The sequence below is a fragment of the Trachypithecus francoisi genome, unplaced genomic scaffold (genome assembly GCF_009764315.1).
Source record: "Trachypithecus francoisi isolate TF-2019V2 unplaced genomic scaffold, Tfra_2.0 Lachesis_group4, whole genome shotgun sequence".
In the NCBI taxonomy this organism is placed as follows: domain Eukaryota; kingdom Metazoa; phylum Chordata; class Mammalia; order Primates; family Cercopithecidae; genus Trachypithecus; species Trachypithecus francoisi.
This window is the reverse complement of record NW_022681469.1, coordinates 151,089,937-151,105,612: the sequence shown is the minus strand read 5'-3', so window position 1 is coordinate 151,105,612 and position 15,676 is coordinate 151,089,937. Positions and strand designations below refer to the sequence as shown.

The window sequence follows — 15,676 nt, the reverse complement described above, 5'->3', positions numbered from 1 at the left end:
TCCTACCTCAGCCTCCTAACTAGCTGGGATTACAGGCGCATGCCACCATATCTGGCTAATTTTTGTATTTTAGTAGAGATGGGGTTTCACCATGTTGGCCAGGCTGGTCTCGAATACCTGACCTTGTGATCTACCCGCCTTGGCTTCCCAAAAGTGCTGGGATTACAGGTGTGAGCCACTGCGCCCGGGCAAATATTTCTTTCCTATATACTGGAGCCTTCTCTACACCATGGCTTCTTAAATGACATGTGGAATTCTCACCGTGGATTTATGATCTGCAGTGTTAAAAATGTTCCCTTTGTGGCTGTTTAATATCGGAGGATGAATATACTCAAGATTCCTATTGGGGAAAAGCTGGGGTCCTCAGTCAAGGAGAACACGTAATATTGAGGTTTCATCTGTCTTCTCCATTAGCTCTATGCAGAACAGGATTAAGAAAATGCTTTTTGAAACAGGATGACATTCACTACTCAGAAAGTTCTGAAGAAAATTATTAGGAGATATGTGTTCTCTAGGGTGCTAAAGAAAGACTATTTAAAATTTCTATTAAAAATTACAGAACATGGGAGATATCTGTATCTCGAACTTGGCATAAAATGGATGTTTCTTTATGGTTAAATTCAGACTATAATTTACTTTTTGGGGAAGTAATATCTCAGCAGGCAAGCAGTGATGCTGTGTCCTTCTGTTCATCAGCACATTATAAAAATTTGTCCTAGTTCAGTTGATATTAATGGTTCACTTGGTTAAAGAGCTCTCTGACAGATTTTTTCACTATAGAGTTAGTAATTTTCCTCTTGATTATTAAGTGTTTTCTTTTTTTTCTTTTTTTTTTTGGGGATGGAGTTTCACTCTCGTTCCCCAAGCTAGAGTGCAATGGCGCAATCTTGGCTTACTGCAACCTCCGCTTCCTGGGTTCAGGCGATTCTTCTGCCTCAGCCTTCCGAGTAGCTGGGATTACAGGCACGTGCCACCATGCCCGGCTAATTTTTTGTATTTTTAGTAGAAACGGGGTTTCACCATGTTAGCCAGGCTGGTCTCTGAACTCCTGACCTCAGGTGATCTGCGCACCTCGGCCTCCCAAACTGCTGGGATTACAGGTGTGAGCCACTGGGCCCATCCGATTATTAAATATCTTTATGCAGTTGATGTGCATAAACCATTACAGTTAATCTGGCAGCTGCCCTTCTTTATTAGGTTTTCTTTGCATATATCTGTCTTTGGAAAATGAAGGCTCTCATCTTTGTTTATAGGTCAGAAAAACTGGGAAAACCCACACTCCTCCCACTTACTGGATGCTTGACAGAATAATCTTCTTGGGCAAAAATCATTGGCATTATTGGTGATCTTCTTAGAAATTAAGAAATTCAGACTTTATTCCAGATGTTCTGAAAAAATATATGCATAACAAGATATTCAGTTTATCATACACATTAAGATTTGAGAGGTCCCTTCTAACTCCACGTCTTTTCCATCTGAAACATATACACTCAAAAATGTATGTTTGTGTTCATGCCCTTAATTTTATACTTTATCATCCAGAAAAGTATCATATATACACTGGTGTTATGGATCTCATGTCATTCCCTTTTCTCAGAGTTATATTAGAAAATATTTCTGTATTGAAAATTATTTTATTGGATAATTTCAGTCACTCCTGTAAGTCAGAACTTGTTCTCTTTACTCTTTCGTTTCACCTTAAGTCAAATAAAAAATTCTGCCCATGGCCACTTAGTAAACATATGTGTGTTTGTGTGTGTGTGTGTGTGTGTGTGTTTTTCAGGGACCACTGACATTTAGGGATGTGAAAATAGAATTCTCTCTGGAGGAATGGCAATGCCTGGACACTGCACAGCGGAATTTGTATAGAGATGTGATGTTAGAGAACTACAGAAACCTGGTCTTCCTTGGTGAGGATAACTTCAATACATAATTCCTAACGTACCCTAAAGATTTCATTTATCTTCTTTGTAGAATGTCTTTTGGTAATTTATGCTTTGCATAAATGAGTTTCAGATCCCAGTTTTCAAGAAAACAGATTTGTCAGTGTAGAAAAGAACTTCTTCAAGATGTTTCATTTTGGGCCGGGCGCGGTGGCTCAAGCCTGTAATCCCAGCACTTTGGGAGGCCGAGACGGGCGGATCACGAGGTCAGGAGATCGAGACCATCCTGGCTAATACGGTGAAACCCCGTCTCTACTAAAAAAATACAAAAAACTAGCCGGGCGCGTTGGCGGGCGCCTGTAGTCCCAGCTACTTGGGAGGCTGAGGCAGGAGAATGGCGGGAACCCGGGAGGCGGAGCTTGCAGTGAGCTGAGATCCGGCCACTGCACTCCAGCCTGGGCGACAGAGCGAGACTCCGTCTCAAAAAAAAAAAAAAAAAAAAAAGATGTTTCGTTTTGACCTGAACTCTCCACATTCCTGAGCTGATCTTTATCCTTTACTCTAAATTAGTGGTAATTCCAGAAATTTATTGGCATAAAATATTGTTGCTACCACCAATTTTTCATTTAGTAGATTTAGTAGTACTGGGCAGTATTAAGTAAAATTAAAGATCTACGAATGTAGGCCAGGCATGGTGGCTCATGTCTGTAATCCCAGCACTTTGGGAGGCCGAGGTGAGTGGATTACCTAAGGTCAGGAGTTTGAGAGCAGCCTGGCCAACATGGTGAAACCTTTTCTCTACTAAAAATACAAAAATTAGCCAGGCGTGGTGGTGGGCGCCTGTAATCCAACTACTCAGGAGGCTGAGGCAGGAGAATTGCTTGAACTCGGGAGGTGGAGGTTGCAGTGAGCTGAGATCGTGCCATTGCACTCTAGCCTGGGTGACAGAGTGAGGCTCTGACTCAAAACAAAACAAAACAAAAAATCTACAAATTTAAAATATTTTAAAAATATTTAGATATTTGTCATAAATTAGTATTTGGGGATTAATTTACTGGATTAAGCTATTACATCTTCTTTACTGAGCATGTTACTATGTTGGTAATTGGAGAATGTGAGCAAGATTTATATTACTTATTTTTAATAAAACAGGTATTGCTGTCTCTAAGCCAGACCTGATCACCTGGCTGGAGCAAGGAAAAGAACCCTGGAATATGAAGAGACGTGAGATGGTAGACAAAACCCCAGGTAGGTGACAGTTAATACAACAGACGACACAAATGAGAGGTCTAAAAGTCAAGGAGAAGGCCAATCTTTTTTTGAGATGGAGTTTTGCCCTTGTTGGAGTTTTGCCCTTGTTGTCCAGGCTGGAGTACAAGGGTGCGATCTCGGCTTACTGCAACCTCTGCCTCCCAGGTTCAAGCGATTCTCCTGCCTCAGCCTCCTAAGCAGCTGGGATTACAGGCACCTACCACCACGCCTGGCTAATTTTGTATTTTTAGTAGAGACGAGATTTCTCCATATTGGTCAGGCTGGTCTCGAACTCTCAACCTCAGGTGATCTGCCCGCCTCAGCCTCTCCAAAGTGCTGGTATTTACAGGCGGGAGCCACTGCACCCAGCCTCAGTCTTTAAAATGTAATTTGGGAAGTTGTTTCCAAAAAAGAAAGTTTCTGGGAAGCCTCAGACTTCTGTTTTGCTCTCACATAGGGGCATCTTCTGTCTAATGCTTTTAAATTTTCTAAGGTGATCTTCCTTCAAGTTTACAGTGAAAGCCAAAGTCCTTTTCATGGCAGTAAGAGACTGCACAATCTGACTGCTTTTCCATTGCTTTTGAGGACACACAAATAACTGCATAATTTTGAGAAACTCTGTTAAACTACTTTTCTTTTTGTTTTTTTGAGATAGAGCCTCGCTCTGTTGCCAGGCTGGAGTGCAATGGTGCAAGCTTGGCTCACAGCAGCCTCTGCCTCCTGGGTTCAAGCAATTCTCCTGCCTCAGCCTCCCAAGTAGCTGGAACTACAGGTGTGCACCACCACGCCCAGCTAATTTTTGTATTTTTAGTAGAGATGGGGTTTCTCCACGTTGGCCAGGATGGTCTCGATCTCTTGACCATCGAGATCTCGTGATCTGCCTGCCTCGGCCTCTCAGAGTGCTGAGATTGCAGGTGTGAGCCACTATGCCTAGCCCAGAAATATATTATTAATATTATTATTATTTTTCTGAGACGGAGTCTCACTCTGTTGCCCAGGCTGGAGTGCAGTGGTGCGATCTCGGCTCACTGAAAGCTCCGCCTTCTGAGTTCATGCCATTCTCCTGCCTCAGTCTCCCGAGTAACTGGGACTATAGGCGTGAACCGCCACACCCGGCTAATATTTTGTATTTTTAGTAGAGATGGGGTTTCACCATATTAGCCGGGATGGAGAAGTGTATTGTTTTAATGCTATTACAAATAAGATTGTTTTTTCCTCTACTATATCAGGTAGCTTATTTTACGTGTATGGAACCATAGCTTGTATGTTAATTTTATATTGTGCTAATTTACTGAGTATTAGTTGAGACAGGCTTAAATGTTTATGATTTTCTCTGTATAAGATTATGTGATCTATAAACAGCAACTTTTTACTTATCTGTCTTCAATTTCAATGGCTTTTTAGAACTTTTTAAATTCTTTTGCCGCGTACTTCCAGTGCTATGTTAAAATAGAAGCATTGACAATTGGCACAATATACTTTTGCATTGTTGTCTTAATTTGAAGGAGCAAACACCTCAAAGTTTTGATAAACTGGTTTCAGAGGGTAAAAATCTTTTCTTGGGCCCCCAGGGTGATGGGATGCCCTCTGGATTTGTAGTAGAGAGGGGTGTAGCTTGGTCACAAGGCTGCTGGGTCTACACTAGGGTCCACCTTTACTGGCTTGTTACAAGGGGCTTGGGTAATTGTCATTTCCATTTTATTTTTGAACAGACTGAATAGCCTCCAGGACTTTGCTCTGTAGGGCAGACAGTAGGGCAGGTTTCTGTAGTCCCGTCTGCGTATAGTGGACCTTATTATCAGGATGTGGATGAGTATGACTTTCACTGAGTACCAGAGAGGATTTCCCCAGGCCACTGTGTAAGTTTCTGTGTAGATATAACTGGCCATAAACTGTGGCTCAGAGAGTTCGAACGGAGTCATTAAACTGCTTCAGAGACCGCAGTCAAGGCCAAAGTCTGCAGGCCCCCCTGCCTGCATGGGGCTATAAATGGTTGTCTTCCTTCAGGCCGCTGGAACAGCAGGACCTTTTCCAGACTGTGGCTGGGAGAAGTTTGTGATGGTTACAGAGTAAGTTCAGAATTCTCAGTGGGACCAAGTTTGGTGGGCCATTTTCTGGTCTGTAGCCAAGAACAGGGGTCCTGTAGTTTGCCACCTGAATGAAAGCCTGCCTTCTGAAAAGAATACTCCTCAATCTTGGGATTAGCAGAGTTTCACAACTCCCTCCCTGGATCTCAAAGCTCTCTTAAAGGCACTTATTTTTGAGATGAGGTCTTGCTTCATAACCCATTCTGTTCTTGAAATCCTGGCCTGAATCAGTTCTCCAACCTTAATGTATAATGTAGCTTTCATTACAGGTGTGAGCCGTGATCCCTGACTCTCTCAAAAGGCATTTTTATGAGGGATGGCTGACGCATTTGCTTGCTGTTGGAGGATAACAAAATAAGGCACCTTTTATTGTCCTATCTTCTGATGTCACTCTTCCTATACATTTTTACTTTGTATTTTCTATTTCAAATTTGTCTATAGCTTTAGAATCAGACCTTTAGGACAATATGCTAGAATTTACATGTTATGCCTGAAGTAAATTAGATAATTAGTAGGCACTCCATAATTACTAAAATAGTTACTTATAAATTTAAGTTTGCTGCAGGCAAAAAGGAATAGTATTTTCATTCACCCACTTTCTTTAGCCTATATCTAAGTAATAACATAATGTATCCCCCAAATATTTGTTTTATATATCAGAGGCACTAACTATATTCAGCAGAATACAAATTTTTTCTTTATTTGGCAAATGTAAAGCTATTCTTTGCTTCTAAAGTTGGATTGCAGCAGTTTCACCTTGTGTAAGAATAGCATATATTTAAAACATAAAAATTATCTCAATTTTTAAAAATGCTTACTTATTAAAAGTTTTTTATTAGAATCCTCTATGTATGATTATACTGCATTTTCTCTGAAATTTTACTGCCATACGTACTTGCCTTCCATGAGTACACAGTTACAGTCAAATATTGCAGTTATCTAGACAAATTCTTTTTAATGGTACATCAATATTGCAAACCAGATTTTATGAGTAAACATTTAATGTTTTACAGTTCCATATTACTGTTTATTGTTTAGGTTTCTTATCAGTTTATTTTGTTTCTTGTTTTTACAGTTTTAGCAATTTGCACTACTGTTTGTACACTTGAAGTGAATGTTGGGTTTAACTAAGAAATAAGTCAGCCATATGTCCATCATAGTCTGATTATATATGTGTGTGTTTTTATCTATAAATATGACCTTAATTTTGGTTACAGCATATCTTGTGTATATTCTTTCTTAGCTGATTTTCAATGGTTGTTTTGTCTAAGTGAGTAGTCCTGGAAATACTCTTCTTTTCACCGTGTGTTTAATGATAAATATTATATAATTTCCTTTGGGTAAGAGAGACACTTTTGTAATTTGAAGGTAATTTTTGGAAAGACTTATAATTCTATTTTTTTTTAGTTTTTCTTTTAAAAAGTAATTGTTGTAAAAACACATAAGTAGTACCATCTTAAATCTACTTAAGTTTACATTTCCTGGCCAGGCATGGTGGTGGCTCACATCTGTAATCCTCAGATTTTGGGAGGTCAAGACAGGAGCATCACTTGAGCCCAATTTTTTTTTTTTTTTTTTTTTTTTTGAGATGGAGTTTCACTTTTGTTGCCCAGACTGGAGTACAATGGCGCCATCTTGGCTCACCATAACCTCCGCCTCCTGAGTTCAAGTGATTCTCCTGCCTCAGCCTCCCGAGTAGCTGGGATTACAGGCATGTGCTACCACACCTGGCTAATTTTTTATTTTTAGTAGAGACAGAGTTTCTCCATGTTGGTCAGACTGTTCTCCCTCTCCCAACCTGAGGTAATACACCCGCCTCAGCCTCCCAAAGTGCTGGGATTACAGGAGTGAGCCGTGCGCCTGGCCAGAACCCAAATGTTTGAGGCCAGCTTGGACAACATATGGAGACCCCTTCTCTACAACTTTTTTTTTAAATAGCCAGACATGGTGGTTGTCACCTGTAGTCCCAGCTACTTGGGAGATTGAGGGGAGAGGACTACTTAAGCCTGGAAGTTTGAGGCTGCAGTAAGCCTTAATTGTGCCACTGAACTCCAGCTTGGGTGACAGAGTGAGACCCTGTCTCCAAAAAGCTGTACATTTCAGGCGTGTTAACTATATTCACATCATTATGCAAGACTTCTAGAAATTTTACATTTTGTAAAACTGAAACTCAGTACCCATTAAGCAATAACTGCCCATTTTACCCTCTCTCCAGCACTTGACAAACACCCTTCCACTTACTGTTTTTATGAGTGTGACTGTTTAGATAGCTCATATAAGTGGAATCACACAGTATCCATCATTTTCCTACTGGCTTATGTCAGGTGACAAAATATTCTCAAAGTTTATCTTAAAATGTGACAAACATTTTCTTTTTTAAGGCTGAATAATATTCCATCGTATCGATATGTTACATTTTTGGATGTGTTTATAAATCAAGAAGGCAGTTGGGTTGCTTCATCCTTTTGGCTTTTGTGAATACTGGTACATGGATGTTCAAATATATTTTTAAGATCCTATGTTGCATAGTTTGGATATAGATTCATAAATGGGATTACTGTGTTTAATAATAATTCCATTTTTAATTATTTGAGAAACATATAATATTTTAAAATAATGGCTGCATCCTTGTTTTTCACCAAAAAATAACATGGGTTTTATTTTCCTTGCATCATCAACAGATTTGGTGCCTTTTAAAAAATTTTATAGTGGCCATTCTAACCAGTATGAGGTGATTTTGTTTTTAATTGTGCTGCTTATGCATTTCTCTACAAATTAGTAATTTTGTCTGTCCTTCAAATGCTTTTTCCCATGTATATATCTCTTGATAAAGATTCAGTTAAAGTTCAATATTACTGAACTTTATATGATACTTTATATGATGAACTTTATATGGTAAAGTTTAATTTCTTCATTTCTGTTCTTCATACCTTCATTTCTCATCAAGTTATTCAACTTTATTGTTCAGTTTGAAGAGTTGTTTATATATTCTGAATATTAACTCTTATCACATGTGATTTGCAAATATTTTCACTTATTGTGTGGGAGACATTGTCACTCTCTAGAATGTTTTCTTTGATGTGTAAAAATTTTGAAGTATAGCGTAATTCAATTTTTCTGTTCTTTTCTTTGTTGCTCGTGCATTAATATTGTAAATGGTGCCAAGACCAACATAATGTCTTTCTTCTATATTTTTCCTAAGATTTGTTAGTTATTTTTTTATGTCTAAGTGTTTTATTTAAAATAATTTTTGTATATGGTTCAAGGAAAGGATCGGCTTTGTAAGTGTTAATATCCAATTTCACCATTTTTTGAAGAGATTATCTTTCCTCTATTGTGTGCTCATGGCAACTTTGTGGAAGATCATTTGATCATATACAGAAGGGTTCATTTCTAGGCTCTCTGTTCTGTTCCTTCATCTCTTTATCTGTCTTTGTGTCAGTACCACATTGTTTTTGTTATTGTAGCTTTTAATATGTTTTGAAATCAGGAAGTGTAATGCCCATTTGTTCTTTTTCATGGGTGTTTGCATAATTATAGTTTTTAATCAAATTTTAAAAATTTAGACAATATTTATGTTAAAAACTGTGTGCTATGGTATTTTTATAGAGATTATGTTGAATTTCTTTACCACTGTAGGTTGTATTGACATCTTAAAAAAATGAAGTTTTTTTGTTTTCTTTTTTTTTTTTGAGACCTCGTTTCGCTCTTGTTGCCCAGGCCAGAATGCAATGGCTGGTGCAATCTCAGCTCACTGCAACCTCTGCCTCCTGGGTTCAAGCAGTTCTCCTGCCTCAGCCTCCTGAGTAGCTGGGATTATAGGCACCCACGACCATGCCCGGCTAATTTTTGTGTATTTAGTAGAGACGGGGTTTCACCATGTTGGCCAGACTGGTCTCAAACTCCTGACCTCAGGTGATCCACCCGCCTCGGCCTCCCAAAATGCTAGGATTACAGGCATGAGCCACTGTGCCCGGCCCAAAATGAAGTGTTTTGACCCTTGAGCAAAAAAATATGTTGAAGAATCTGTTTTATTTTCACATTTATTTCCTAGTTTCTTTCAGTTTTGGTCAGAAAACATACAGTTTATTATTTTGGTCTTAAGTTTATTTATTGTTGTTGTTTCTGAGACAGGCTGGAGTGCAGCGGCATAATTTTGTCTCACTGCAGCCTCAGTCTCCTGGGCTCAAGTGATCCTTTTCCTCAGCCTCCTGAGCAACTGGGACTACAGACATGCACTACCATGCCTGGCTAATATTTTGATCATTTGTAGGGACAGGTTCTCACTATGTTGTCCAGGCTGGCCTCAAACTTTTGGCTTTAAGTCATCCTTCCACCTTGAAATCCCAAAGTGTTGGGTTATAAGCATGAGCCCCTGCACCCAGCTAGTATTCTTATATTAATAAGACTTGATATGTGTCCTAACAGAATACACCAGCTGCAAATAAGAATATTGTGTATTCCCTTGCTTTTGACTAGAAAGTTTTGTACATGTCTGTTAAGCCTAGTTGGTCTATGATATTGATTGGATGTTCACGTTCTCCAAACCTTAGGCTGCGATGTAGTCCTCAATGTTTGATGTGGGACCTGGAGGAAGGTGCTTGGGTCATGGGGGCAAATTCCTTATGAATGGCTTGGCACTATCCTCTTAGTAATCAAAAAGTATACACTCCATCAATTCAAGTGAGAGCTCGTTTATTAAAAGAGTAGATAGATGTGGTAACTATAGATTCCTGGTAAATTGACCCATTTTACTATTATATATCAGTCTTTATCTCTTGCTGGTACTTGACTTAAAGCATGTATGTCTGATATAGTTATGACTACCTCACCCAATTGTGGTTGCTATTTGCATAGATATAGATCTTTTTCATTCTGTTACTTTCAGCCTATTTGACTTAGTGCCAAAGTGGATCTCTTTTAGGCAGTATATTGCGTGCTTTCTTTCTTATTTATTTACATATTTATTTCTTTTTGAGATAGGATCTCACTCTGTCAACCAGGCTGGTTTGCAGTGGTGTGATCATGGCAATGAGCTACAGCCTCAACCTCCCAAATTCAGATGACCTTTTCATTTCAACCTGTCAAGTAGCTGGTTACAGGCATGTGCCATCATACCCAGCTGGTTTTTTGTATTTTCTGTAGAGACAGGGTTTTCCCATGTTGCTGAGGCTGGTCTCAAACTCCTGCAATCAAGTGATCAGCACACCTTGACCTCCCAAAGTCCTGGGATTACATTTCTTTTTATTAAGTAGTTTAATTTATATTTAAAATGATTTTTTAAAGAAATGACGTTACTATTACCAGTTTCATTGTTGTTTCTTGTGTAGATACGTTTTTTCTCATTTCCTGTTTTACTCCTTAAATTTTTGTTTAATCTCATAGTGACATGCTTTATTTTTTGTTTTGTATAGTTTCTATAAATATTATCTTTGTAATCATCTTGAAAAATGAAGATTATAAAAAAATCTTAAAACAGTTTCTAGTTTGTTACTAATATTACAAATTATTTTATATTGTGTTTCTATTAACAGATTTATTCAGATTTATATTTTGTTTTTCATATTCTATAGAAGAACTTTAAGGGTTTAATGCTCCATCATTATGATAGTAAAGAATTCTATGTTTGTCTATATTTACATTTAATAGAGAGCTTTTTATTTATATATAGTTTTCTAATGCTGTCCAGCATTATTTTATTTTTCAACATAGTGGACTCATTTTAGCATTTCTCTTTTTGTATATGCAGTGTCTCACTATGTTGCTCAGGCTGATCTTGAACTCCTGGTCTCAAGTGATCTGATTGCCTTGGTCCCCTAAAGCTGTAGGATTACAGGCATGAGCCATGGTGCCTGCTCACCATGTAGCATTTCTTATAGGACTGTGCAAGGGATAATGAACACCCTTACCTTTTATTTTGGAAAATCTGTTTTATTCTTGTTTTTAAAGTAAAACGATTTCTAACCGAGTGTTATTGGTTAGGAATATTTTTTGTCTTATTACGTCAAAATTTGGAAAGTTCTCAGCCTTTTTTATCTTCAAGTATCCTCTGTACTACTTTTTTTTCTATATTCTTCTAAGATTTCTTCCGTGAATATATTGATTTAGTTGATGGTGTCCAATAATTTTACATTCTGTGTTTTAATTTTGTTTTGGACTCTTTCACACAGTTTATGGCCTGCAAAATTTTTGTTGACAGTTCACCGGTTATCTCATAAGACTATGCATATAAATGACACATTACTTCTGTCTTGCAGCTCCCAAGGCTCTCTTCTGGTCTGTAACTTCTGAAATTGTGCTTGTATATGTGTTATAAGTATCTTTGTGTGTATCCTAGTTTGTCTAGCTTCTTCATTTTTTATTTTATGATTTTTAGTTATTATTTTTTCTTGTATTTTTTACCTCTACAATTTCTGAAGGGGTGTTGATATTTTTAATATTTTTGTTGTTATCCTCATTTGTCTGATTGTCAAAAATCATCTGTGTTTCTATTTCACTCATGGAATATTATTCAATTTATTTTCAATTTCTTTAATTTATAACTTTATTTTTTATGGTTGCTTTCTAAAAATTGTATAATTTTTTGACGGGGCCATGTTGCCCTAATATTTTGTATGCATTGTAATCTTTGATTGAGATTTGGACATTTAAAAAAAGCTGCCTGTTACAATCTTTATTATGTAGCCTTGTCCTGGCATAATCTTAAACCAGTTGTCTTGGCTAGAGATTCCCGGAGTCTCTCAAACATGTTCTTAGGATGTGTCTTGTCTGAAATTTTGTGTTTACTTTTTAATTAAAGGAATTGATTTGTGTTTTTTGATAAGTCAGTAATCAGTTGCTATACGTGTTTGTTGTCCGTGGTGCTGCTGCATTCTCTCTGCTGCTGCAATGTTTACCTTTGGTCTCAGCAGACAAACTGTCATTCCAAAGTATACCACCATTTTTTTCAGCACTTTATGGCATGGGAGACAGAAACCAGTGTCTGGAAAGGCCCCTAGAGGCCAGAAATAAAGATGTATGTGCCAGTATTTTTCTTGTCTTCTGAAAAAGAAACCAGGAATTGGCAATTTACTGCTAAAGGCATTAGGTTATTGAGGAGCAGAAAGAGTTGTGTTGGGTAAACGTAACACAGTTTTCTTTTCTTTCTATGTAGCCCTTTGCATCGTTCTCACCTGGGGCACTGTACACATTTAACTCATTTATAACTTTTCCACAAATGTATTTTGGTCAGTATGTTTTTGTTACATTTATATTTCTATAAGGAATTAGGGCCTGTAGTATTTTGCTATGCCATCTTATGTTGTAGTTTGTATAATTTTATAGGTTAAATTTGTAAAGTATATTCATCTGAGTCTAGTAAGTGAAGTAACTTGTTAATTTAATTTTTTTCAGTTATGTGTTCTCATTTTACCCAAGATGTTTGGCCAGAGCAGAGCATAAAAGATTCTTTCCAAAAAGTGATACTGAGAACATGTGGAAAGTATGGACATGAGAATTTACAGCTAAAAAAAGACCATAAAAGCGTGGATGCATGTAAGGTGTACAAAGGAGGTTATAATGGACTTAACCAATGTTTGACAACTACTGAGAGCAAAATATTTCAGTGTGATAAATATGTGAAAGTCTTTCATAAATTTTCAAATGTAAATAGAAGTAAGATAAGACATACTGGAAAGAAACCTTTCAAATGTAAAAACCGTGGCAAATCATTTTGCATGCTTTCGCAATTAACTCAACATAAGAAAATTCATACTAGAGAGTATTCTTACAAATGTGAAGAATGCGGTAAGGCCTTTAACTGGTCCTCAACACTTACTAAACATAAGATAATTCATACTGGAGAAAAACCCTACAAATGTGAAGAATGTGGCAAAGCTTTTAACCGGTCCTCAAATCTTACTAAACATAAGATAATTCATACTGGAGAAAAACCCTACAAATGTGAAGAATGTGGCAAAGCTTTTAACCGGTCCTCAACCCTTACTAAACATAAAAGAATTCATACAGAAGAGAAACCCTACAAATGTGAAGAATGTGGCAAGGCCTTTAACCAGTTCTCGATTCTTAATAAACATAAGAGAATTCATATGGAAGATAAACCCTACAAATGTGAAGAATGTGGCAAAGCCTTTAGAGTATTCTCAATTCTTAAAAAACATAAGATAATTCATACTGGAGAAAAACCGTTCAAATGTGAAGAATGTGGCAAAGCCTTTAACCAGTTCTCAAACCTTACTAAACATAAGATAATTCATACTGGAGAGAAACCCTACAAATGTGATGAATGTGGCAAAGCCTTTAACCAGTCCTCAACCCTTACTAAACATAAAAGAATTCATACTGGAGAAAAACCCTACAAATGTGAAGAATGTGGCAAAGCTTTTAAACAGTCCTCAACCCTTACTGAACATAAGATAATTCATACTGGGGAGAAACCCTACAAATGTGAAGAATGTGGCAAGGCCTTTAGCTGGTCCTCAGCTTTTACTAAACATAAGAGAAATCATATGGAAGATAAACCATACAAATGTGAAGAATGTGGCAAAGCCTTTAGTGTATTCTCAACCCTTACTAAACATAAAATAATTCATACTAGAGAAAAACCCTACAAATGTGAACAATGTGGCAAAGCCTTTAACCAGTCCTCAATATTTACTAAACATAAGATAAATCATACTGAAGGGAAATCCTACAAATGTGAAAAATGTGGCAGTGCTTTTAACCAGTCCTCAAACCTTACTGCACATAAAATAGTTTATACTGGAGAGAAACCCTACAAATATGAAGAATGTGGCAAAGCCTTTAACAACTTCTCAACCCTTATTACACATCAGATAATTTATACTGGAGAGAAACCCTACAAACATGAATGTGGCAGAGCCTTTAACAAATCCTCAAATTATACTAAAGAGAAACTACAAACCTGAAAGATGTGAGAATGATTTTGACTACACCTCAAACTTTGCTAAACATAAACCATACTGGTGCCCTAGAAATGTGAGGAATGTGACAAAGCCTTTAAATGGTTGTCACACTTGATTGTAGGTAAGATAATTTATAATGGAGAAAAATCCTACAAGTATGAAGAATGTGGCAAATTGTAACCAATCCTCACACCTTATTGCACAGGAAAGCATTTATACTTGAGAAAAATTCTGTAAAGAATATGGAAAAGCCATTTATATCTGCTCATATCTGCACATCAGAGAGTTCATACTTAATAAAATGCAGTTACTGTCAAAAGATCTTTCAGAAAATATAAGCCTTTAACACGAAGAAGAGTATTCTTAAAACAAACATTGCAAATAGAGGGCTGTAGTACCTTTACTTTTGTGATAGATCTTATTGTACACATTTTGTACCAGAGGAAAACCCTAAAGCATTAGTTGCTCAAACTGTTCAACATCAGGGAATTTATATTGGAGAAAAACCCTGCAAATGTAATAAATATGGAAAAACATTTTTTTCAAAAACTACAGCTTGGAAAACAGTTCGTTCTAAAATATATTTTTGCAGATGCAGTAAATATGAAAAATATTTAATCCAAAATTAAGTCTATGTAAATATCAGAGAATTCACAGTAGAAATCATAAGGCATAAGGCACTGACACTTCAGACATTACACTAGAGTGTTGAGTATAGGAAATCCAAAACTAGAATTGTTAGATAAGTTATTTATATATAACTTTAAAAGAAGTGGAAAATTTTTTTGGAGATTTATAATTACATTCAAAGTATACTTTTTTCTTGAAAAAAATTACAGATTTTTTGAAAAGCAATTAATAATGTAATTTAACTCTCAAATTCATGTTTTTCTTCATTCCTATTGTATTCACATGTGAAATCAAGTGATCAGTTGTTGCTGAATCAGAGATATGAGAGATTCTTTTTTAAAGGTGGGCATTATTTATGCCCCTTTCTGTGGAAGAGTAAGAAAATTAAAATATAAGATGCATGAGGAAAATGTAGAGATGCTCTTTGTGGTTAACTTAGAATATTAAGTGCTGCTTGAGGTACATGTTTAGACTAATACTCTTTTGCAGTATAGTGAGAAAAAAACATTTTCAGTTAAAATTAGTGTATCATTTTGTTGATTGTGCTTTTATGTAATGCAGTACTTTAAAAAAATTTAGATTGTGTATGAACTTAATTTTGTTATTAAACATTTTTTTAACATGCTAAGACTTGTGTATTTGATGAAGTGTTATTTTGCCACTAACTTTAACCTATTCTACCTTACTCAAGGGTGTGGGGTAAAAGATGGTAACAGTATATTATTTGGTAACATAGTGGGATTACATCTCTAGTAATCTTTTCCAGTGGCTTAAACTGCAAATTCTTTAAAGAATAGTGTTCCCATAGGTTAAATTTTTATCTTTTTAAAATTTAAATTTATTTTTCTTAATATTTGTGGGTACATAATGTGTGTATATATTTATGCCATATATGCCTTAT

General features: G+C 36.6%; 1 protein-coding gene across 6 annotated transcripts in view; it reads left to right on the top strand.

Moving 5' to 3' along the window:
• Nucleotides 1-15,351, top strand: part of ZNF92 (zinc finger protein 92) — a 30,364-nt gene extending 15,013 nt beyond the window's left edge. Inside the window, exons 2-5 of one of the 6 annotated variants that reach the window (XM_033194558.1) lie at nt 1,784-1,910; nt 3,036-3,131; nt 12,614-13,210; nt 13,463-15,346. In XM_033194558.1, coding sequence (XP_033050449.1) covers nt 1,784-1,910; nt 3,036-3,131; nt 12,614-13,210; nt 13,463-14,148 — 1,506 coding nt within the window. In that variant the 3' untranslated portion in view covers nt 14,149-15,346. Of the gene's footprint in view, nt 1-1,783; nt 1,911-3,035; nt 3,132-5,181; nt 5,204-12,613 lie in introns of those variants that run through there. The other 5 variants (XM_033194552.1, XM_033194553.1, XM_033194554.1 and 2 more) reach the window with 5 other exon arrangements.
• The last annotated feature ends 325 nt before the right edge of the window (nt 15,352-15,676 follow it).